General features: G+C 46.4%; 1 protein-coding gene across 8 annotated transcripts; it reads right to left on the reverse strand.

Annotated features, from left to right (window-relative positions):
* Positions 1 to 229: 229 nt before the first annotated feature.
* On the reverse strand, positions 230 to 24,395 carry ZBTB8OS (zinc finger and BTB domain containing 8 opposite strand). 8 transcript variants are annotated; one of them, XM_040974163.1, is made up of 8 exons: positions 23,949 to 24,138; positions 23,714 to 23,815; positions 17,033 to 17,057; positions 16,671 to 16,792; positions 16,381 to 16,463; positions 11,980 to 12,032; positions 7,049 to 7,085; positions 230 to 1,180 (listed from the first exon to the last, which is right to left on the reverse strand). In XM_040974163.1, the coding sequence occupies exons 4-8, from the start codon at positions 16,741 to 16,743 to the stop codon at positions 1,094 to 1,096; spliced, it is 333 nt and encodes a 110-aa protein (XP_040830097.1). In that variant the 5' UTR covers positions 16,744 to 16,792; positions 17,033 to 17,057; positions 23,714 to 23,815; positions 23,949 to 24,138; the 3' UTR covers positions 230 to 1,093. The 8 variants fall into 8 exon arrangements, with proteins under 8 accessions (XP_040830097.1, XP_040830094.1, XP_040830095.1 ...); XM_040974160.1 differs by lacking the exon at positions 23,714 to 23,815 and having other exon boundaries at positions 23,949 to 24,389; XM_040974161.1 differs by lacking the exons at positions 7,049 to 7,085; positions 23,714 to 23,815 and having other exon boundaries at positions 23,949 to 24,395.
* Positions 24,396 to 24,551: the final 156 nt, after the last annotated feature.

A 24,551-nucleotide genomic window follows, 5' to 3' on the forward strand; every position in this document is an offset into this window, starting at 1 on the left:
AGTCAGCTGCTCCACTCCCAATCCAGCTGCTGCAAAGGCCCCTGAAGGCCACAGGGGATTCCCGAGGGCTCAGGCCCTCGCACCCACGGCTTCAGCTTCAACCCTGGGTGCTGCAGCCATCTGGGGAGTGAACCAGCGGATGGAAGACTTCTTTCTCTGTCTCTCCCTCTCTCTGTAACTGTACCTCGCAAATTAAAAAAAAAGAAAGAAAAATTTTTTAAAGAGCCCATTTGTAAGGAAGAGTATCAAATGTTTCTTGTGAGAATATGCAGAAATATCAGTACTGGAAAAAATACAGAAAATCAGGGTTGCTTCTAGGTGAGTTTTCTAATTTTATCTCATTTAAGAAAATCAACTACAATAAAAGATAGCTCTGCCCATAGTATTCTAAACCACGATCTCCTTTAATGTGCACAGATAAAGCATGACTTGGGGCAGGTCTTGTAATGCTGGCAGTAATTTGCTGCTTTTGAAGTCTGCATCCCACATGGACTGTCAGTTGCATTCCTGGCTACTCAGCTTTGGATCCAGCTCCCTGGTAATGTGCCTGGGAGGCAGGTGTTGGCTTAAGGCCTTGAATCCCTGTCACCCATGTGGGAGGCCCTGTGCCTTTAAAATAAGTAAATACATCTTTCAAAAAGAAAAGAAAAGGGAAAAAAAAAAACAGTTTGACTAATTTGAAATAAAAGAAAAATTTTAGGTGTAGGAATGTGTTTTCTCAAATCATTTTTTTCAAACTGGATTCATCCCAAGGCAGCTGTTTCCATCCGTGGCTCCTTGGGGACCAGCAAGAAGGTTTACATCCCACTGGAAGACAGAAGGCGCCGGTGACCCCAGCAACAAATGAACAAGAGGGACCACAGGCACCTGTGACACATGAAGAGCTCAATATTCAGAGGAACACACATCACTCCTGTGCTCTGACTGGCCATTTCTGAAAGCTACTTCAGATAAAAAAGCTTCTGTTAAGTTTCCAAGTATCAAAAGGCACCACACAATTTAAATCACAGTATCTTCCCAAAAGGGAGGAAAAATAGTTCTTTGCAGGAGTCTTTTTCTTCTTCTTCTTCTTTTTTTTTTTTTTTTTGGTGTCTTAAATGTCAATGATTACAAAAACTTCTGGCTTCTCTTCATTATAAACCTGCATTGCTGAATACGTGATTGCTTTGACTTCAGTTCCCTAAAGTTGGGGAAGAGAAAAAATAGGGAGAAAGAACCATGAAATCAGAATTCGTGACTCTAGCAGCAATTCCTAAGACAGTCAAATGTTTAACATCATCTTGAAAAACTAAAAACCCTCATGAAACAATTAGCTACCAAATCAGCACAGTATTATACACTGATGTAATAAAAATGACCAGGTGCCCAGTAGGAAGAGCCCTGAATTAGAGCTGGAAGACGGAGCTCAGCTTTCGCCTGGCTCAGAACACTGTCTCAATTTCTTCCTTTATGAAGCAGGTTGAATCAAGGCACACACATTTCCCCACTGTTGGGCCCAGGCCCCCTTCTCAAGCCCAAACTTCCTCCTTACACTGTGTGCGTCCCAGGCCCCAGGATCTCATTCAATGCTACTTAGCTGACAACACTCACTTCACCTCTTGTGATTCTGGTTTTTTCCAAGTCTAGCTGGAAAATAACCTATCACTTCTCAGGTCAAAAACTCTCTCCCCAGCCTTCTGATACTTGACACTCCCCCACCCTGCTCCAGTTTAGAAGCAAGGATTAGATGTTCCCTTGAATCCAGTGGGCTCTAAAAACAATCTACAACAACATGGCCACAAAACAAAACAAGGCGAGAACCAAACAGCATTTGCTAGCTCTACAATGCAAAAGAAATTCCAAGATTTCCCAGGCCTCTTTCCCTCTGCGATAATCAATCACTTAGTAAGCCCACAGCTTACATCAAAGCTAGCTGTCTGCCAAATGGGTTAGCAGGCATTCAGAACTGAACAGTAATCCTACACTCACCACTAAAGTCCCTGTCTTCATCTATGAGATGATTTCTTATCATTTCTTCTGGCATCATCCCTTTTCATTCTTTCGATTGTGCTTCTTGGAGACACAGGCACAACCAGGAAGTGACTCTTTCCACCACCCAATCGCAAATCTGCTCTATCTGTACTCAAAATAGCTTTCCATGGGCTTACAACCAAGGACCTAGCCCTGCATCTACCAGAAAGCTCACTTTCCTAGTGGAGCACTTGATCCCAGACCCGCTCTTGCTCTTAAACGCTCCTCTCTTTTCTCCCTGCACTGTATATTTAAAATGACCAACAGGTCATTCTTTTAAATGTTAAAAAAAAATACTATCCTCTCTCTTCAGCATTATCAGTTTTCCTTCTTCTGGCATCATTTCCACTTAGCATGCAATGGGACAACACAATCTCCCAAACAAAATAAGACAAAAACCTTCTCCCATTTGAGCACAGCTCCTGCTAGTTACTACTGTTCTATCCACCTGTTCAAGTTTTCTGCAATTGCTTCCAGAAAACTATGTATATGCTGCCTCTCCTTCTACCACTCCTCATTCCTCCTTTAACTGAATCCAAATATTTACAAATACCAGGCTGTTGGTTAGCAAATGCACACACTACTAGCCCCAGTAGTGTGTGCCAGCTGGGACACCCCCATCTGCTCCTTTTTCCCTTTCGGCTTCTCCTCTTTCAAGCCTAGCACCCAAGGGCTCAGCTGTTTCTCCTGAGCTTATTATTCTTTTTAAATTTTATGGTGCAATTAAATAGGCTCTGGGATCCCACTCCCCCAGATTAACACCCCCGAATGATTTTTCCCATTTGATCACAATAGTATAGTCCTTCATAAGGAGTCACGATTCCATCAGCCTGTATTTTTATGTGTGCCCCGACACTGCTGGCACACACAATGTCAGACAATCCATCATCCCATCGTCTAGATGTGTCCAGCAGTTTCACTGGGAGTCCATCTGTGACTTGGAAGAAGGGATGCACTTTACTCTGTGTTCACATTTGGATATGGCAGACTCTATATGCCATCACTCTACATTCCCTAAACTGAGAAGCCATGAAGCAAAGTCAACAACAGGTATGCCAGGCTTACTGCATTTACACTTCCTCATTGGCAATCTTGTCTCTCTCTTTTTTTTTTTTAAGATTTATCTATCTTTATTGCAAAGTCAGATATACAGAGAGGAGGACACACAGAGAGGAAGATCTTCTGTCCGATGATTCACTCCTCAAGTGACTGCAACAGCCGGTGCTGCGCCAATCCGAAGCCAGGATCCAGGAACCTCCTCCGGGTCTGCCACACGGGCGCAGGGTCCCAAGGCTTTGGGCTGTCCTCACTGCCTTTCTGGGACACAGGCAGGAAGCTAGATGGGAAGTGGAGCTGCCTGGATTAGAACCAGCGCCCATATGGGATCCGGGGCGCATTTAAGGTTTGAGGACTTTAGCCACTAGGCCATGCCACCGGGCCCAATCTCGTATAATTCTACAGCTATAAATTGTTTATTCAGTTTCCAAATTTATATTCTCTGTTACATCTGTCCCTGAACAAAATCATCCTGTAGCGCAAAGCCTGTCTATTAACTACCTTCTCCATGTAGTGTGTAACATGTTGCATTGGGTGTTTGGCACAGCTGGGTAATGACCACAGGGAATGCCTGCAGTCTGTATCAGAGGCCTGGGTTCAAGTCCGGATTCCATTCTGGCTTCCTTTCCTGCTGATGTTTACCCTTGGGAATAGCAAGTACCAGTTCACACAGTGGGTCCCTGATGTTCACGAGGGAGACTGCAATCTGCTTCCTGGCTCTTGGCAGCGGCTTGCACAGCCTGTGCCATTGTGGGTATTTGCAAGGAACCAGTAGATAGGAGATCTCTGCCTGTATCTACCTTTCAAATAAACATATGACATTATTAAAAATAATGTTTCAGAGCCCGGCAGCATGGTCTAGCGGCTATAGTCCTCACCTTGAAAGCGCCAGCATCCCATATGGGCGCCGGTTCTAATCCCGGCAGCTCCACTTCCCATCCAGCTCCCTGCTTGTGGCCTGGGAAAGCAATAGAAGACGGCCCAAAGCTTTGGGACCCTGCAGCCATGTGGGAGACCCGAAAGAAGTTCCTGGATCCAGGCTTCGGATCGGCATAGCATCGGCCATTGCACTCACTTGGGGAGTGAATCATCGGATAGAAGATCTTCCTCTCTGTTTCTCCTCCTCTCTGTATATCTGACTTTCCAATAAATAAAAATAAATCTTTAAAAAAATAAAAATAAAGTTTCTTTCTCTCTCTTTTTTTTATTTGTCTGTCTGTTTGTTTTTATTGGAAAGGCAGATCTAAAGAGAGAAGCAGACAGAGAGAGCAAGATCTTTCATCTGGGTGTACTGGCTGGAGCTGAGCCAATCCAAAACCAGGAGTCGGGAGCTTCCTCCAAGTCTCCCACACAGATACAGGGTTCCAAGGTTTTGGACCAAACTTTGTTGCTTTCCCAGGCCACAGGCAGAGAGCTAGATAGAAAGTGAAGCAGCCAGGACAGGAGCTGACACACATATGGAATACGGCTGCAAGCAAGATGAAGATTTAGCCTAGGCTATTATACCAGGCCCAACAAATGAAAATTTAAACACTAAACAACAAATACAAATTTAGACACACGTTCAAAAGTATGCCTTTCCTTAGTCTTAGCTACTGAGCAACGGGACTACGACTCATTCAGCTGTTGAGTCTCAGATCTCAGATCTAGGCGATACTCTTAACTCCTTACACAGTAAGAGTAGTGTGTATCTTCAAAATAAATCTTAAATTTAGGGGCCAGAGTTGTGGTACAGCCAGCAAAGCAGCTTCACTTTAAGTCCCAGATGCTCTACTTCCTGTTCTACTTCTGTCTCTCTGCAGATGCACTTGGAAAAGCAGCAAAGGATGACTCAAGTGCTTGAGCTCCTACATGAAAGACCCGGATACAACCTAGCTCAGACCCAGCCATTGCGGCCATTTGGAAAGTGAACCAGAGGATGGAAGATCACTACGTTTCTCCTCTCTGAGAATCTGCCATGACAGGGAGGGGAAGGGAATAGAATGGAATGGAAGGAAAGGGAAGGGAGCGGAAGGGCAGGGAAGGGAAGGGAATGGGAAGGAAGGGAAGGGAAGGGAATGGGAGGGGATGGGACGGAATAAAACAAAATAAAACTATTAAACTACTCCTGAGGCTGGTACAGTAGTATAACAGCTAATCTTCCACCTGCCAGTGCCAGCATCCCAAATGGGTGCGTTTGTATCCTGATTGCTCCACTTCCTAATCCAGCTCCCTGTTTGTGACCTGGGTAAGCAAGGAAGGATGGCCCAAAGCCTTGGGACCCTGCACCTGTGTGGGAAACTCAGAAGCTCCTGGTTCCTGGCTTTGGGTCAGCTCAGCTCTGGCCTTAGTGGCCATTTGGGTGTGAACCAGCAAATGCAAGATCTCTTTCTCTCCATTTCTCTGTAATTGAGCTTTTAAATAAAAAGAAATATTTTTTTCTACAAAAAATCTAACCACTCATCATCTCTACCAGCAAAATCTTAATCCATGTTATCATCTATTTCCCATGTAGATAGCTGTAAAAGCTTCTAAGTGGGTCCCAGCACTGTGGCCTAGTGGCTAAAGTCCTCACCTTGAACGCGCCATGATCCCATATGGGCGCCGGTTCTAATCCCAGCAGCCTTGCTTCCCATTTAGCTCCCTGCCAGTGGCCTGAGAAAGCAGTTGAATATGGCACAAAGCCTTGGGACCCTGCACCCACGTGGGAGACCCAGAAGAAGATCTGGGCTCCTGGCTTCGGATTGGCGCAGCACTGGCTGTTGCAATCACTTGCGGAGTGAATCATCAGATGGAAGATCTTCCTCTCTTGTCTCTCCTCTTCTCTGTATATATCTGACTTTGCAATAAAACTAAATAAATCTTAAAAAAAAAAAAGCTTCTAAATGGCTTCTCTGATGCCATTCTTATCCCTTTGTGGTCTATTCTTGGTCATTTACAAACTCAAATTAGATCATTTAACCCCTGTGGTTAAATTTCTCTCCTGGGTCCCCCTTACATGGAGTAAACGCGCCACTTTGGCCCTGTGCAAGCTCATCTCCTGGTCTCCCCCTTGCTCTCAGCTCCAACAGCAACATCGTCCGGCTCTCTCTGGCATCTTCGCACCTGTTTGTTCCGCCTGGCAGAGTTCCTCTCCTTGCCCGCTCCTCAGACATGACCTCCAGACTGTCTTTTCTGATCTCCCTCTCCTCTCTCTCCCCACTACTCTCTGTTGACCCACTAGCAAACTGTTTACCAACTCAAATTAGGTTGTTCAGTTGTCTCCATGCTTGTCAGAGAATCTGAAGCCCAGGGAGGGTGGCAATCCTGCATGTCCTATTATTTCTCTACCTCTAAAGGGCTTAAGATATTGTCTGATACATTCAAAGCAAACATTGTATCTATACAAAAATATATTTTTAAGGGCTGCTTTGTGGCTCAGTGGGTTTAGCCCTACATCAGTATCTCATCAGAGTGCTTTGAGTCCCAGTGGCCCTCCTTCCAATCCAGCTTCCTGCGTACGTGCCTGGGAAGGCGGTAGACTATGGCTCAAGTGCTTGGGGCCGTGCCACTCACGTGGGAGATCTAGCGGGACTCCCAGGCCCTTGGCCCCGCCTGGCCTAGCCCCAGCCACTGCAGCATGTGGAAAATGAAACTGAGGATGAGTGATAATCTCCCTCTCTCTCTTTCTGTCACACTGCCTTTGAAATGTATCATTTCTTTTATTTCAAATGAATATTTAAAAAATTTTGATTCTCAAGGTCGTACACTCCAGCCTCACCGTCAAATTAGGAAGCTTCTGTCTTAATATGACAAAATAAGTTCATCTTTTAATTCTATTTTCCATAAACTTTCTGTAAAAAAGTATCTAATGTCTGAACACAATATATCCAACACATCAAAGAAATCTGAGCAAAGCTTACCACATATCACTTAACAGTACGAGCTGATGTTTATTAGCACATTTGTGGACTTTATAGCATAGAAACATAAAATATTTTTGATGTCTGGATTAGAAACATACCTGAGGGTGCTTGGATAATGAAAATTCTTCTCCCCACCTTAAGAAACAAAATTAAGGATTAAGACTTAATATTTTTGCTCTACATTATTTAAAATTAAAATTAAAGATTGTACAATCTTACAATCATGGTAAAGATGCTTGAAAACTACAAGAGGTAGGAGGGATGGGGTTGTAAACAAATCTCATTTTTTTTAAAGATTTATTTTTATTATATTTTTATTGGAAAGGCGGATATGCAGAGAGGAGAGACAGAGAGGAAGATCTTCCGTCCGATGATTCACTCCCCAAGTGAGTGCAACGGCCAGTACTGGGCTGATCCGAAGCCAGGAGCCTCTTCCCGGTCTCCCACGTGGGTGCAGGGTCCCAAAGCTTTGGGCCATCCTCGACTGCTTTCCTGGGGCACAGGCAGGGAGCTGGAAGGGAAGCGGGGCTGCCGGGATAGAACTGGCGCCCATATGGGATTCTGGGTGTGCAAGGCGAGGACCTTAACCACTTGCGCCACCACGCCAGGCCCCACAAATCTCATTTTTGTTTTCCAGCAGGTACAGGTGCTAAGGGACTTACACACAATAGCTACTGGGAGCTCTCAAGACTGACCATGTGCATAAGGTGGATTTTCCATAAGCACTGCTTAATGAGTATTATTGCATAATAGAGTACCATGTTTAAATGTTTTATAATACGGGCCTGGAGCCTGTAGACTGGTAGCTAAATTCCTTGCTTTGCATGAGCTGGGAGCCCATATCAGCATCAGTTCTAATTCCAGCTGTTCCACCTCCCTTCCAGTTCCCTGCTTGTGACCTGGGAAATCCTTGGGACCCTGCACCAATGTGGGAAACCTGGAGGAGGCTTTTGGCTCCTGGCTTTGGATCGGATCAGCTTCAACTGTTGCAGCCATTTGGGGAATGAACCCATAGAAGGAGGATCTTTCTCTCTCTCTCCTTCTCTCTGTGTATCTGTATTTCCTTTGAAAATAAAAGATCTTATAAAAAAATTTTTTTCAATATACTATGGCTAGAAAATTAATAATATCTTCCCAGGGAAAAGACAAGTGTGAGTGTCACAAATGCAAAATACTCAATTGTGTAATATGGTATGAACTTGGATCACATTAACTTCCCCAAAACATCCATGATCTGTATACTAGGTACTCTCCTAGAATCTGGGATAAGTGTGCTTTACTCCTTAACATTAATGTGGCTGAAGACCACAATGTGTTTTAGTAGAAAGGGTACAGTTTAAAAATTCTGTTTAACTATTTATTAAGTACCTTTTGCAAAAGCTTTTCTCCTTACTCATAAGAAAAAAGAGCAGGCAAACCTTAACCCACAAGCAAAATTAGAAATAGGAAGGAGCACAGGTTATGCCGAGCTAGGCTCTGAGTGAGTCAGGGACGCTTAGCCACAGCATCTAAGGCAGGGGCAGGGACAGGTGAGGGGCTGTGCCAAGCTGAATCAGAGCAACCACTGGCGTGCGCATGATCTACAGCTAGGAATAGACCTGGATGGGGAGCTAAGAGGACAACACTAGCTGAGTTGAAGTTCCCACCAAGGGGCGAATGACCTAGAATGGGGGCTATGTTCTGTTCGGGAAACGGCTATAGTCTCCCTTGGCACAAGTATGGACTGGGATTGGATGCACTGAACCGGGCTAGACTCCAACACCATCTGGTACTCTGGAGGACCAGGGTAGATGTGCGATGGACTAGGCAAGGTCTCAGCCCCTACTGAACCATGTGTGAGCCATGTGTGGGTATGGACAAACCATAGCTGGGCTAAAATATCCAACAGCAAGGACCAGTTTGGGTTGAAGGTCAGTCAGCAAATCCACTGTTCCTGCTATGACAGGAGGTGAACTGAGTAGGGCTGGCTCATCGACCCACCTGTAAGCGTGAAACCTGGCATTGGGAGAGGTTCTGATGGAGGAGCCTGGGCAACTCCTCTGGCAGGACACAGTCCCTGCAGGTAAGCGCAAGAAGCATGAAAGGAAACAGCCCAGAACAGGTCATGGAAAGTTAACCACTGGCATACAATTGGCAGGGGTTGGGAGAAGACCAGGCTGAATCTGTCCACGTCATCCACTGGCAAACCCAAGCACCAGAACAGAGTGTGGGTCGAGCCAGGTTCAGTTGTGACAAAAACCAGTGCACAATACGGAATGCCAAGGTCAGGTTACACGTACCGGAAGGGATCGCAGTGCCCAACCAGCAAGCGTGAAATCCAGTAAGGGAGCGGGTGGAGCCGGCAGGGGAATAAGGGAGGGTTCCTTTGCTGGACGGCTACTCTGCTGGAGAGTGTGAGCTGGGATGCGGGCAGACCAGACTAGGCAAGACTACAACACCTGTTGGCCTCATGTGAGCTAAATCAGGGAAAAGCCAGGCTGGGCTGACTGTCCCTAGTAGTGCAAGCATAAATCAGAGTGGGTGAGGGTTGATTTGGCTTAGCCATAGTATCAGCTGGCAGAGGCTGGCACTGGGGGCTAATTCTGTCAAGTCAAACCACAGAACCACCTGCAGAGTGCATGATCTGGGAGTGGGAGTGGCCTAGAAGCGAAATTGTGGGCTCCTCCCTCTTGGGTTACCACTCCCACTGCATGGCACAAAAAAACAGGACAAGAGCAGGGGTGGCTAGACAGAAAGGCACCCAACAGCATGTGTGGGCTGGATAGTTGGGCTCGTTGGGTTGAACTAGGCTTCAATGCCCATTGACATGTGTGAGAGCTGAATGCGATATGGACTAGTCTGCTGCACATACTGGCAAAACAGGATAGGGGGTGGGCCTGGTGGGGGTTATTGTGGGTCGCTTCAACTAGGCTACAGCTCCCACTGGTTTATGTGAGGGCCGAGTATGTACTAGGCAGAACCAGGCTGGACTGCAACACACATTGGTTCCATTGGAAGACAGCACTGCAAACAGATCCAACCCAGCAATTGCAACCACCAGCTGATCGGGGAGATGGACTGTGCCAGCCCTGTACTTGCTAGTACAAACAAGAATCTGGTCTGAGAACACCTCAGACAAAGTCTCTTTGGGGAGCTCCCCAATTGAAATGCTGGACTCAGAACCCTAACCAAGAAAAGACAGAATACAGAACAGGTCAACCAACCACTTCAGCTACATGTTGGCAGTGAAAAACTGGGCAAACAGAGAGTCTAAGATGGACTATGTCAATCAGTGGATATTTCAAGGACCTCATCGTGCTTGGAGTGGCAAGATTGGCAGCGATTCATAACTGTTGAACTATCAAAACCACTTGAGCAAGACCCTCAGAGCATGTGCCACATTGGGGACCTGGGATGGGAGGGAGACTGGGTGGGGCTTCTCCCTTAATATCCCCCTTTGCCCTAAATACATGACAAAAACAATGTGGAAATAATAGTCTCACCCACTTTCCTGTAGCCCTTGAACCTTTTTACTTAATTAACTATGTAAATACTGTCAAAAACATAATTTAAAAAAATGGAAAAAAAGCAGGCCAAGAAAACAGAAGACTTCACTTGACAAAAAGAAACTAATGAAATTCAATATAAAGTGGAAAGAATAAGCCAATAATAAAAATAACCTATAAGCTATTAGGTAATTAAGAAACTTAGAGGAGCCCGGCGCAGTGGCCTAGCGGCTACAGTCCTCACTTTGCACGTGCCAGGATCCCAGATCAGCACCCATTCTAATCCCAGCAGTCCCATTTCCCATCCAGCTCCCTGCTTGTGGCCTGGGAAGGCAATCAAGAACAGACCAAAGCCTTGGGACCCTGCACCTTCATTGGATACTTGGAAGAAGCTCCTGGCTTCCAGCTTTGGATCAGCTCAGATTCAGCCATTGCGGCCACCTGGGGAGTGAACTAACAGTTGGAATATCTTGTTCTCTCTCTCCGTATCTCTCTGTATTTCTGAATTTGCATTACAAATAAATAAATCTCTAAAAAGAAAAAGAAACTTGGAGGACCCAGCACAGTAGCTTAGTGACTAAATTCCTTGCCTTACATGTGCAGGGATCCCATATGAGCACTGGTTCCTATCCCACTTCCCTTCCAGCGTCCTGCTTGTGGCCTGGGAAAGCAGTCAATGGTGGCCCAAAACCTTGTGACCTGGTACCCATGTGGGAGATCCTGAAGAAGCTGCTTCCTCCTGGCTTCAGATCGGCTCGGATTCAGCCATTGCAGTCACTTAGGGAGTGAACTAGCAGATGGAATATCTTGCTCTCTGTCTCTCCTTCTCTGTGTAGATCTGCCTTTCCAACAAAAAGTAAATCTTAAAAAATAAAAACAAACTTAGGAAGGGCCACCACAGTGGTCTTACAGGCTTATCTTACATCTGCAAGCTCCAGCATCCCATATGGGCACTGGTTTGTGTCCTGATGGGCTCCACTTCCCAACCAGCTTCCTGCTTATGGCTTGAGAAACAGCAAATCATGGCCCAAGCCCTTGGATCCTACTCCCCTGTGGAGGACCTGGAAAACACTCCTGGCTTCTGGCTCAGACCAGCTCTGCTCTGGCTGTTGCAGCCATGAAATGGCACATGGAAGATCTCTCTCTAATTCTGACTTATCAGTAAATAAATTAATTTAACAAATGAACAGATTTTTTAAAGTGCATATCTATGACAAAGGATATGCATTTCCCATCTACAACAGAATTATCTATTGCTAGGTGAGTGTATCTGAGAACATACACATACACACCTCACTCCCACTGAAGCTCAATAAACTGGAGACAGGGTATGACAGCCAGAATCAGCTCTGCTGTGACTAGGCTCTGAGGATCCTGCCTCCCCCGGGGCGTCTCTCAAAGCTCATCCTGCAGAGCCCCTCTGAAAGCAAGCAGTCCTTGGCCTTGACACGGCTGAACCTTCCTGCCCACCTCACTGTCTTCAGGAAAGCTTCCACCTGGATACCTTTTAGGACCTGCTACTTAACAAAAATTGTGGAACTTACCCAATTGACCGTATTTTAAAATTTCTTTGATCAATATTAAGTACTTTTACTTCCTAAAGAAAGAGAAAAAAAGACTTTAATTTAAAAAATGATCGAAATGGATTACTGAAACAGATTAACTTGCTACAATTTCTGTGAAGCAAAGAAAATTAAACTTAACTAAAATAGAACAATAAATATATTTTAGGCTCCTCCTGACTGCTGTGGGTCTCAGGACAGGGCGTCTCATGCCAGGATCCCAGACGCTCACATGGTGAGCTGTCCCTGGGCCTGCCTGGGCTCTCGGGGGCTGCTTCCTTCGGGGTGAGTACACCGAGGGGGAGGTCTCCGCAGCCTTCATTGGGCAGTGAACGGGACTGGGGAGGGGCGTGACCTTGGGCCTGGGAGTTTAAACTTCCAGCAGCCTCCTGGCTGCTGGTGGGTCTCAAGACGGGGCGTCTCATGCCTGGATCCCAGACGCCAGCCACCATGTGCACGTGGTGAGCTGTCCCCCAGCAGCCAGTGTGCCATTTGATGCCAGGCTCTGCCTGCTGGCCACCCGCCGGGAATCTCTGGGGTTTTGGTTCTTTGAATCGCTGCTTAGTTAGCTCCAGGTTGAATCCATTGTGCTTCTAGGACGTGAAGCATTCGTAAAGATTCCTATTGGCAGTAACTCTTCCTTTGTAAAACTTGTAATCACTGAACAATGTTGACCACCAAATACCAGTCCATGCAAAAACTATGGCTTGGGGCTTGTCCTGCAGAATCATATCCTGGATCAGGAGAAGGGTCACATTACGCAAGCCATTACATTAACCAGCACTCAAGAACCAAAACCGGCGGTAAATTCTGTGAGGGATGTGTGGGCTACATCCTGTGAAAATTCTAGCCACACTGGTTATCTCAAGAGTTGGGGTGGTGATGGAAAAGGTAGGTGTGACCAAGGACCCTGCCATCAATCACAGGTAAAGGAATTCCCAATACTCTAGACTGGTCAGGGCAGCAGCACCCGAATGTGCATCCTGATTAAGTTGTGGGGTGGGCCGGGCTGTAACGTTCACCAGCTTATAGAAAGCCACATGGAAGGCCAGATTGTGCCAGGCACTGGCCTAAACCCAATGGCATGTATGAGAACTGGGTCTGGGAGTGGATTAAATGGAGGAACTTGGGAAACTCCCCTGGCGAGTCATAGCTCCCGCTGGTGAACATGTGGTGCAGACCTGGGGGTTGGATAAGCTGGGCAAAGTAGCTCCAACAGCTGGCAAATGTGTCAATTGGTAATGAACAGGGTAGATCAGGCAGGGCCTAGCAAACCTTAGTCAACAAGCGAAACAAGAGACCAGGAGGGAGCAGAGGTCATGCCGAGCTAGGCTCTCGCACCTACGGGTCTGCATGAGCCAGGAACACTAAACCACAGTGTCTAAGGCAGAGGTCAGGACAGGCAAGGGTGTGTGCCAAGCTGAATCAGAGCAACCACTGGCATGCGCGTGATCTATGGCTGGGAACCGGCCTGGTTGGGGAGCTAAGGGGACAATACTAGCTGAGTTGAAGTTCCCACCAAGGGGCGAGTGACCTGGAATGGGGGCTGTGTTCTGTTCGGGAAACGGCTGTAGTCTCTCTTCGCACAAGTATGGACTGGGATTGGATGCACTGAACCGGTCCAGACACCAACACCATCTGGTGTCCTGGAGGACCCAGATAGATGTGCAATGGTCTCAAACCCCTACTGAACCATGTGTGAGCCATGTGTGGGTATGGACAAACCATAGCTGGGCTAAAATATCCAACAGCAAGGACCAGTTTGGGTTGAAAGCCAGTCAGGAAAAGCCACTGTTCCTGCTATGACAGGAGGTGAACTGAGTAGGGCTGGCTCATCGACCCACCTGTAAGCGTGAAACCTGGCATTGGGAGAGGTTCTGATGGAGGAGCCTGGCATTGGGAGAGGTTCTGATGGACAACTCCTCTGGCAGGACACAGAACCCAGCAGGTAAGCTCAAGAAACATGAAAGGAAACAGCCCAGAACAGGTCATGGAAAGTTAACCACTGGCATACAATTGGCAGGGGTTGGGAGAAGACCAGGCTGAATCTGTCCACGTCATCCACTGGCAAACCCAAGCACCAGAACAGTGTGGGTCGAGCCAGGTTCGTTCGCAACAAAGACTAGTGCACAATACAGACTGCCAAGGTCAGGTTGCCTGTACCGGAAGGGACCACAGTGCCCAACCAGCAAGCATGAGAACCAGTAAGGGAGCGGGTGGAGCCGGCAGGGGAATAAGGGAGGGTTCCTTTGCTGGACGGCTACTCTGCTGGAGAGTGTGAGCTGGGATGCGGGCAGACCAGACTAGGCAAGACTACAACACCTGTTGGCCTCATGTGAGCTAAATCAGGGAAAAGCCAGGCTGGGCAACTGCAAGCATAAATCAGAGTGGGTGAGGGTTGATTTGGCTTAGCCATAGCATCAGCTGGCAGAGGCTGGCACTGGGGGCTAATTCTGTCAAGTCAAACCACAGAACCACCTGGAGAGTACATAATCTGGGAGTGGGAGTGGCCTGGGAGGGAAATAATGGGCTCCTCCCTCTTGGGTTACCACTTCCACGGGAGGGCATAAAACTAGGACAGCGGCTGAGTGGAATGGGATGTGGGACAGACTGGACTAGTCTGCTGCACATACTGGCAAAACAGGATAGGGGGTGGGCCTGGTGGGGGTTATTGTGGGTCGCTTCAACTAGGCTACAGCTCCCACTGGTTTATGTGAGGGCCGAGTATGTACTAGGCAGAACCAGGCTGGACTGCAACACACATTGGTTCCATTGGAAGACAGCACTGCAAACAGATCCAACCCAGCAATTGCAACCACCAGCTGATCGGGGAGATGGACTGTGCCAGCCCTGTACTTGCGAGTACATACAAGAATCTGGTCTGAGAACACCTCAGACAAAGTTTCTTCGGGATTCTCTCCAATCAAAATGTTGGACTCAGAACCCTAACCAAGAAAAGACAGAATACAGAACAGGTCAACCAACCACTTCAGCTACATGTTGGCAGTGAAAAACTGGGCAAACAGAGAGTCTAAGATGGACTATGTCAATCAGTGGATATTTCAAGGACCTCATCATGCTTGGAGTGGCAAGATTGGCAGCAATTCATAGCTGTTGAACTATCAAAACCACTTGAGCAAAAACCTCAGAGCATACCCTACCATCCAGGACCTGGGGATGGTGGGAAATTGGGTGGGCCTTCTCCCTTAATACCCTCCTTTAAATATGAAGGAAACAATATGGAAAAAATAAAAGTCTTACCAACTTTCCTGTAGCCCTTGAACCTTTTTATCCTAATTAACTATGTAAAGATTGTCAAAAAAAATAATAAATATATTTTAGGCAAATAATGCTTTTAATAAACATTATCAAAGAAATCTTTTAAAATGTAGTGAAAAAACTAAAAATAAACAAAAAAGTAGTCAAAGAGGGCACAGCACAATGGCTCAGTGGTTAAATCCTCCCCTTGTACACACCAGGATCCCATACAGGCAACAGTCCGTGTCCCAGCTAGCTGCTCTACTTCCCATCAAGCTCCTTGCTTGTGGCCTGGGAAAGCAGCAAAGGATGGTCCAAGGACTTGGGACCCTGCACCTGCATGGAAAACCCAGAAGATGCTCCTGGCTCCTGGCTTTGGATCAGCTTAGCTCCAGCCATTGTGACCACTTGTAGAGTGAACCAGTGGACGAAAGACCTTTCTGTCTCTCCTTTTCTCTGTAAATCTTCCTTTCCAACCAAAATAAAAATAAATCTTTTTTAAAAAAACGTAGTCGAAGAATATGCATCTAAAGAATTTTTTTCAAAGAATTTCTGTATACCTGTTAGAGAAGATAGAAACAGAACTTCAATCCATCCAGACCATTTTCATAAAGTGCTGCAGACACTTAAACCTATAGGATACCCTATAGGTTACTTGACTCAGTGGGTGGAACATAGGCAGTGGAGCTGGCAGGGGAAGGATTGGGAGAATCCCTGAAGTCACAGGACAGAGCAACTAAACTGCAAATGGAACAAAAGGAACATGTGGATGAGCACAAATACAGCTCAAACTTGGGAGACGCAGCCAGTGTGGAAGAAGACAGCAGGTGCATCCTTCTCCTAGAATCCTAAGAGTGACAAGTAAGTGAACACAGATCTATACCTGAGCTTAGCCAAGACTGAGAAGCTGTGAACAAAGACCTAAACACAAAATGTACACACCCAGAACCCAGGATTACCGAGAAATGGCTACGGTCATACAGCTGTCACAGTTTCTACAAATCAGAATCATTGCACAAATTTGCATGGTTGTTCTACAGCTTGTGTTCTGTTTCAAGTCAGGCATTTCACTTTAAAACACAGAGAACCCATTTGTTCAGTGAAAAAAGAAAAAACCTTGCTTACCCGGGGTATAAAGAATGTATCGGCACTAAACTTATAAAGCCATTCATCCAAGAAGTGGAAGAGAAGAGACTGCAAGTCGTCTCCTACACAGGAACACAAAGAGCCATGATTAGAGGCTGTTCAGTAATTCTGCTCTCTAACAACTGGTTTGAATTTTAAAGTGTAGCGAATTTCATAGGCTAGCTGAAACAGGGAGAACAGGCTCATCATCGATTTTGCCATTGTTTTTGGAAAAATGCACTCAGAACACACGGGAGTACCAGCTCCCCCCTTGGCACTGAAGAAGTTACCTTGGGTTTCCACTTCCACTGTCTGGAGGGGCTCCACAGTGCCAGTGTCGGTCATGTAACCAAACATGGCCATCGCACACTGCTCAAATGCTTCTTCCAGAGTGTCGCCCCACGCGTGTAGCCTAGAAAAATACATTCAGTCCAAGAGAGAAAACTCAACATCAAGGTCAAAACAAAAGGAGCATGATAAACACAAAACTAAAGGCCCCAGTCAAGTCAATGGCACTGGGACTGGGTGTTTTTTTAGATCATCATTTTCACATTCAAAGGAATCAAAATGAGAGAAAAAGAATTAAGTCAGGGACACCAAGACTTAAACACTAAGTGTTCCTCTCGAAAGGAGCCAATCTGGCTGTACTCACTGGACATCTGCTGTATGATCCAGATCTGGGGGAGAGAAGGAAAAACACTTTTAAGTTGCTAAACTTGAGTCTAAAATCACAATTCTAGCTCATCTTTTAGAATGTCATCCCTAAAGAACAAGAAAGAGGGAGTTAGGGGGGAGGAGAGGGCATCCTCAAGGTTTCGTTATCCATTTATCCAAAGAAGTTAACTGCTTTTAGAGGGTTGTTATTATTATTTTAAAAAAATATTTCATATTTAAACGGCACATTTACAGAGAGATGAAGAGACAGTGAGACTTTGCATCTCCCATTGCTGATTCACTCCCCTAGTGGCCACAAAGGCTGGAAATGAGCCGAAGTAAAGCCAGGAGCTTGGGGCTTCTCCGACATCTCCCACATGGGTGCAGCGGCCTGAGAACATAGGCCTTCTTCCACTGCTTTCTCAGGTCAAAAGCAGGAACCCAGATCACAGAGGGAGCAGCTGGGGCATGCACTGGTACTTATATGGGATGCCAGCACATCAGACTGGCTGGGCCCCCGGGGTTATTATTTTTAAAGCCAAAGTTTATGTTTAAGTGAGTGACAATTCTAGAAGGCAGTAGGGTCAGGGTCTTCTAGATGATCTACAAAATGTGCAGCCAGTTCTCCATAAACAAACATCATCTCCTGTAAACACTTTCCTTCAACAAAACAGATCCATCTCTCTTCTAAATATCTGTTGTGTGGGTGACCAATTCTAGGAACTATGTCATCATCAAACATGAGCAGTTCTGGACTTCCCTTACGTTTTCATACACAGGTGGCTTAACTAGATAAAAATAGTTTAGAAAGCGCTTTTCCCTGATATCCTCATTGGAGAAGACGGAGCTGTGACTGTGACTGTTGCGTGCTCCCACTGGACTTGTAACATTCCCACTGTCCATTCCTCGCCTCGTATCATGACCTCCATCACTTCTTCCCACTGAGGATTATAGACTATCAGAGTTAGAAGGCATCTTGGATGTCGTTTTACATCATTTCAGGAAGACACCTGAAATGTGGAGGGTTGTGTGGCGTGTTGATTAGAGGTAGTGATGGGACAGGATTGAGGTTTTCTGATGAAGAGTTTGATGCGTTGCACCATGACCTATCATATTCTGGTGGCACTCAAGGTTCTCATTCATCTCTAATTCGCTCAGAAATATTTCTTAGGACTGAGCAAGTTTCAGGCATTAAGGAGACATGATCAGTGGAGTTGACAAACTAAAACTATGACAGGAATGAACTCTGGAGAAATGAAAGCACATGTGCATAAAAGACATAGAGTGTTCAGGACAACTTTACAAAAATTAAGAATTCAATGTCCATCCAAAAAAAAAAAAAGGAAAGAAAAGCATCAACTATGACTACATGCATAAACATGAACAAGAAAACATTTTGCTGGGTGGAGACTGCAGAATTCTCAGCACAAAGCAACTATTTATTTACACCCATGCACCTGACCATCCCCAACCCTGGCTTCCTAGCAAGGGAAGTCCTGGTTCCAGGATGACAGCAGTCCACCCCGTGAATACGACTTCTTGAAATAGCTCTCTGGGGACCAGAACGTTCTGTGTGTTCCAGTCAACACCTGGCATGGGCTGCCAGCTTCCCATTCTCACAGCATGGACTGTGACCATGTATCTCTTCTAACTCAAGAGTGTCTTTTTCAAGGCCCTGAGATATGGTCCTGTGGAAAGGGGACTTTTGTCTCCTGCTATGTAAGAGGAGAGAAACCTCACTCAGAAAACACTTAGTTACAGACACAGCCGGCCTCAGAGCATTCACCCTGACCCTCCCACCTCTCCAATGAGCCCCTCCCTGCGAGCTCTCCTCCTTTATCATCCCTATAAAACGCTCAGTCATCTATAGGTAAGTCAGAATGAAGCTCGGCTCTTTCCTCTTGTTGGTAATCACGGAAAAAGTTATATATCTTTTCATCTCTCCAACCAATATCCAGTTATGTGCGTCCTTAATAGGACTAAAGAATTCAGACAAATAGAATCTCCAGTTACTGCAGCTGGTCAAGGCTCAGCCCATATTCAAGCATCTGGGACCGAATCCTATCTTTGATTCCAGTCAAGCCACCTACTAATGCATCCTGGGAGGCAGCAGATGATGGTTCAAATGCTCGGGTCCTGTCACTCATATAGGAGACCTGGCGGCCCTGGTCTGTTACCGGCATCTGACTGTTACAGGCATCAGGAGAACGAACCAGCAGATAGAACATTCCTCCATTTTTTAACAAATATTTATTTTATTTGTTATTGGAAAATCGGATATGCAAAGAGGAGGAGAGACAGAGAGGAAAATCTTCCGTCCATTAATTCACTTTCCAAGTAAGCACAACGGAAGGAGCTGAGCTGATCTGAAGCCAGGAGGCAGAGCCTTTTCTGGGTCTCCAACTCAGTTGCAGAATCCCAAGGCTTTGGGCCATCCTTGACTGCTTTCCCAGGCCACAGCAGGGAGCTGGATGGGAAGCGGGCCACCAGGATTAGAATCAGCACCCACATGGGATCCCAGAGTATGCAAGGCGAGGATTTTAGCCACCAGGCTATGGCACAGGGCCCTCTCCTTCTCTTTCAAATCAATTCAAATACAGGGGGGAAAAAAAAACCTTAGAACTAAAGAATCAACACTGTGTGATTTCACTTCGCCGAAGTTCTAAAACAGGCAAAATTAAACTGTCACAACAGAAAATACAGCAGTGTTGATTTCAAGGTATGGGGAGTTGGCTGTAAAGTACAAAACAGACTTGTCTGGGACGGTGGGAATGCTCTGAGGATTGGCAAACATCTATCTTCTATCAAAACTCACTGGACTTTACCTCTTAACACTGTGCACTTAGGGTCTGGTGCAATGACCCAGTGGCTAAATTCTTATCTTGAACACACTGAGGTCCCATATGGGCACCGGTTATTGTTCCAGCTGCCCCATTTCCCATCCAGCTCCCTATCTATGCCCTAGGAAAGCAGTCGAGGATGGCCCAAAGCCTTGGGACCCTGTATCCATGTGGGAGACCCGGAAGAAACTCCTAGGTTCTGGATTCAAAACAGCTCAGCTTCAGTCACTGCAGCCACTTGGGGAATGAAGCAGTAGACAGAAGATCTTTTTGCCTCTCCTTCTCTCCGTAAAATATGCCTTTCCAACAAAAATAAATAAACTTAAACAAAACAAATCAAAAACGGGCTCAGCGCTATAGCCTACTGGCTGAAGTCCTCACCTTGTATGGAGCAGGATCCCATATGGGCACTGGTTCCTGTCCTGGCTGCTCTACTTCCCTTCCAGCTCCCTGCTTGTGGCCTGGGAAAGTAGTAGAGGATGCCTCAAGACCTTGGGACCCTGCACCCACGTGGGAGACCCGGAAGAGGCTCCTGGCTATGCATCAGATCAGTTGCAGTCATTGTGGCCACTTGGGAAGTCAGTCAGTGGACGGAAGATCTCTCCGTCTCTCCTTCTCTCTATAAAATCTGACTTTCAAAAAAATAAATAAATAAGTTGGACCTGGGGCAGTGGCCTAGTGCCTAAAATCCTCACCTTGCACGCACTGGGATCGCATATGGGTGCCGTATGTAAGCCAGCTGCTCTACTTCCCTTCCAGCTCCCTGCTTTTGACCTGGGAAAGTAGCTGAGGACGGCTCAATGATTCCAGACCCTGCACCCACATGGGAGACCCGGAAGAAGCTCCTGGCTCCTGGCTTCAGGTTGGCTCAGCTCTGGCTGTTGTAGTTATTTGGGGAGTGAATCAATCAACAGGTGGAAGATTTTTCTCTCTGTAAATCTGACTTTCCAACAAAAATAAGTAAATTTTTAAAATAAATCTTTATAAAACAAGAACAAGAAGAAAAAACATTGGGCACTTAGGGACGTTTACATCTTTAAAATCAGGTTAAAAAGACAATACCTTTTCAAATGACATTGATGTAGGACAGTGATTCTCATTTTTTATTTCTGGCTTCAGGAATCTATTTCTCTTAAAAATTATTGAGGATCACAGTGAGCCTTTGTTCACAGGGTTACAACTGTTATTAATCAGATTAGAATATTTAACTGAAAAAAAAATTTTGAACACTTATTAGCTCATTTAAAGAGAATAAGCCCCAGGGCCAGTGTTAGGGTTTTGCAGGTAAAATTTCCATGTGCAATGCCAGCATCTCACGTGGGAGCGAGTCATGCACATCCAGCTCCCTGCTAATGCTCTGGGAAAAGCAGTGGAAGATGCTGCAAGCGCCGAGCTCTGCCACCCACAGGGAAGCTCCTGGCTCCTGGCTAAAGTCTGGATCAGTTCTGGCTACAACAGGAGCAAACCAGTCAATACAAGAGCTCTCTCTCCCTCTCTCCCTCTCTGCCTCTCTGTGTAATTCTGACTTTCAAATAAATAATAAATCTTTTTAAAAAGAGATTAAACAGGGTGTTTATTTAAAGATTAGTTGCAATGTGGTCTTGGATGCCACAACAATGAACTTTTCATACGCCATATATTAAAAGTCATCAATCTATTATAATCTCAGAATGGATCTTATCTATGTCTGATTACACTTAAAAGCCTAAATTTTATCATAACCAGCAAATCCTATAAGTTACTTCCTTGATGTGATAGATTACTTTGATTATTTTCAAGAAAATACCTGCTAAATAACTTAGTAACCACAGGATGGCTTTCAGCCAGCCTTTCGAGGAAAAGCTGGCATTTCATAAGACTAACTAGTTCAGGGCCCAACATAATGGCTCCATCAGCTAATCCTCCACTCAGAAGCACCAGGATCCCACATGGACACTGGTTCGAGTCCCAGATGCTCCACTTCCCATCCAGTTCCTGCTTACAGTCTGGGAAAGCAGTTGAAGATGGCCCAAAGCCTTGGGATCCTGCACCCAAGTGGGAGACCTGGAAGAAGCTCCTGGCTTCAGATTGGCTTAGAACCAGCCCTTGCAGCCATTTGGAGAGTGAACCAGCAGACAGAAGATCTTTTTCTCTGTGTCTCCTACTTTCTGTATATTTACCTTTGCAACAAAAATAAATAAAAATTTTAAAAGAAATGTTATGGGGGCCTGGCGCGGTGGCGCAAGTGGTTAAAGGTCCTCGCCTTGCACGCCCAGGATCCCATATGGGCGCCGGTTCTAATCCCGGCAGCCCCGCTTCCCTTCCAGTTCCCTGCCTGTGGCCTGGGAAAGCAGTCGAGGACGGCCCCAAGCTTTGGGAACCTGCACCCGCGTGGGAGACCCGGAAGAGGCTCCTGGCTTCGGATCGGCATAGTATCGGCCCGTTGCGCTCACTTGGGGAGTAAATCATCAGACGGAAGATCTTCCTCTCTGTCTCTCCTCTCTGTATATCCGCCTTTCTAATAAAAATAAATCTTTAAAAAAAAAAAAAAAGAAATGTTATGGCCAAACATATAGAAGAAAGCACGTGAGAGTTTACCATCTCTGAGTCTGCAAGGCCTTCCTCAATTAACATCCTACATACCACAGACAGGGATAATACATTACAAAATATAAATACTAACTTCTACATATTAAAAAAACAACAAAAGACAAGAAAGTATTAAAAACAGGAACATATACACCCCAAAAGGAGAAATAGAAAAAGCTCTAAAGATACTGAACTCCATTCAACTTAACTTATAATAATAAAACTGTACTGCGAACAGGCTGGTGCTGTGCTGTAGCAGGTAAAGCCGCTGTCTGTGACAACCGCATTCATATGGGAGCCAATTTGAGTCCCGGATGCTCCTCTTACAGTCCAGCTCCCTGCCAATGGTCTAAGAGCTTGGATCCCTTCATCCACATGGAAGACCTGGAAGAAGCTCCTGATTCCTGGCTTCTGTTTTGTTTTGTTTTGTTTTAATTGGAAAGGCAGGTTAGATTTTACAGAGGAGAAACAGAAAGATCTTCCGTCCACTGGTTCACTCCCCAAGTGGCCACAACAGCTGGAACTGAGCTGATCCAAAGCCAGGAGCCAGGAGCTTCTTCCGGGTCTCCCATGGAAGCGTAGGGTCCAAGGCCCTGGATCATCCTTCACTGCTTTCCCAGGCCACAAGCAGCACCCTGGATTAGAAGTGGAGCAGCCGGGACACAAACCGGCACCCTGATGGGATGCCAACGCCACAGGTGAATTACCTTGTACCCGCTGCCACCACCCTGACACCAGGAAATCAAAATTCAGAGAAAATAAAGACAGATTCTTGCTTCCCAGGTAACAGGCACTTTTAGAGATGACCTTAACTCTTGTTTTGCTTTTATGATTTATGTATTTAGGTAGGCAGTTAGAAAGAGGGGGAGGCGGAGTGAAGGAGGGAGATGGGACAGAGCTGGGCGAGGAGCAGGCCGGGAGCCAGGGACTCCAGGGGAGTCACCCTCAGGGAAGGCGGGACGTGCTTTCCCGGTGCTGAGCAAGGGGCAGGCTCCAAAGCAGAGCAATCGCGGGAAACGCCCGCGCGGCAGGAAGCAGCTTGATTAGCTGCGCTACAAGTCTGCACTACACCTTCACATCCATTACTTAGTCATCTAATACAGTAACTGAGACACAAATACAGTTACATTTACTTAGAATCACTGAAACAGTAAATGGCAAAGACTAAGGCTGTCTATAGATAGGCCGGGGACACCTCCAAGTGAGAAACTACTCAGCTCCCCGGGTCCTCGAACCCGGCTAAACCCCACTCTAACACAGCTAACATCCACCAGGAGCATGGGATCGGGCACCAGTATGCGGGATCCCAAAGCTTCCCGACTCTCAAAAGCCTGCAAGGTTTTTTGTTTTGTTCTGTTTTTCTCCAGCATATGCTGGGAAGAGCAGAAAAGAGACGCTCCTGAGGGCAACGGGCACACGCCTGAGGCACCCACAGGGCAAAGGCGCAGGGAGGAAGGGGGCGCCCGTGTGCCTGGCTCTGGAGAGGGAAATGAGCCGCCTACTCACACTCGTACTTCCGATTGACTGGAGGATACTTGGCCTTGATCGCCTTCTGCTCTTCAGTCAAATTGTAATCTCTAACATCTTCCTCGCCCTGCGCCATGACTGCCAGATTTGGACACACTCCTTCCGCCCAAAACCTGCCGGCTTCGACCCTTACATTACAACTTCCGCTTTACACCCCGCCCCCTTGGCCCGCATCCTTAAAGAACCAGGACTCCAATTCTCAGAATTCATGGGCGTCCCTAAGCTCGTGGTGTGCTGACCCAGGGCCCTGCTGCCCGGATCCCCGTATCAAAGCCACGGCCTAGTCTTCGGCGCTTTTCACTAAGTGTTTTCTAAATACGAAGGAAACTAGTTGACGGACACCTTAGACACCTCTAGGTGTGACGGCCGGGCCTTTCTTTCCGCCTCGGTCCCCCGAGTTGATAAGAAGACGTCAAAGTCCCTTAAATTTCTCATCTCAATGCTTTTCTCAAGGGGTCTTACGCTTAACAGCATTAAAGAAAATGGCGGCCCCGGGCGGGCGCGAGCTGAGATTCTCACGTGACTAAAGACGAGTACAACCCGCTCCCCCCCGCAACTATGCGCGCGCGCGCAATGGTAAAA

The sequence above is a fragment of the Ochotona curzoniae genome, unplaced genomic scaffold (genome assembly GCF_017591425.1).
Source record: "Ochotona curzoniae isolate NIBS_2020 unplaced genomic scaffold, NIBS_Ocur_1.0 contig_2404, whole genome shotgun sequence".
NCBI lineage: Eukaryota > Metazoa > Chordata > Mammalia > Lagomorpha > Ochotonidae > Ochotona > Ochotona curzoniae.

Coding starts and splice junctions, on each gene's coding strand:
- ZBTB8OS (XM_040974160.1), bottom strand. CDS start 24,045: ATGGCGCAGGGCGAGGAAGATGTTAGAGATTACAATTTGACTGAAGAG. Junction 16,464..16,670: donor AGTGGAAGTGGAAACCCAAG/GTAACTTCTTCA, acceptor GTTCCTGTGTAG/GAGACGACTTGCAGTCTCTT. Junction 7,086..11,979: donor TTTAAAATACGGTCAATTGG/GTAAGTTCCACA, acceptor TTGTTTCTTAAG/GTGGGGAGAAGAATTTTCAT.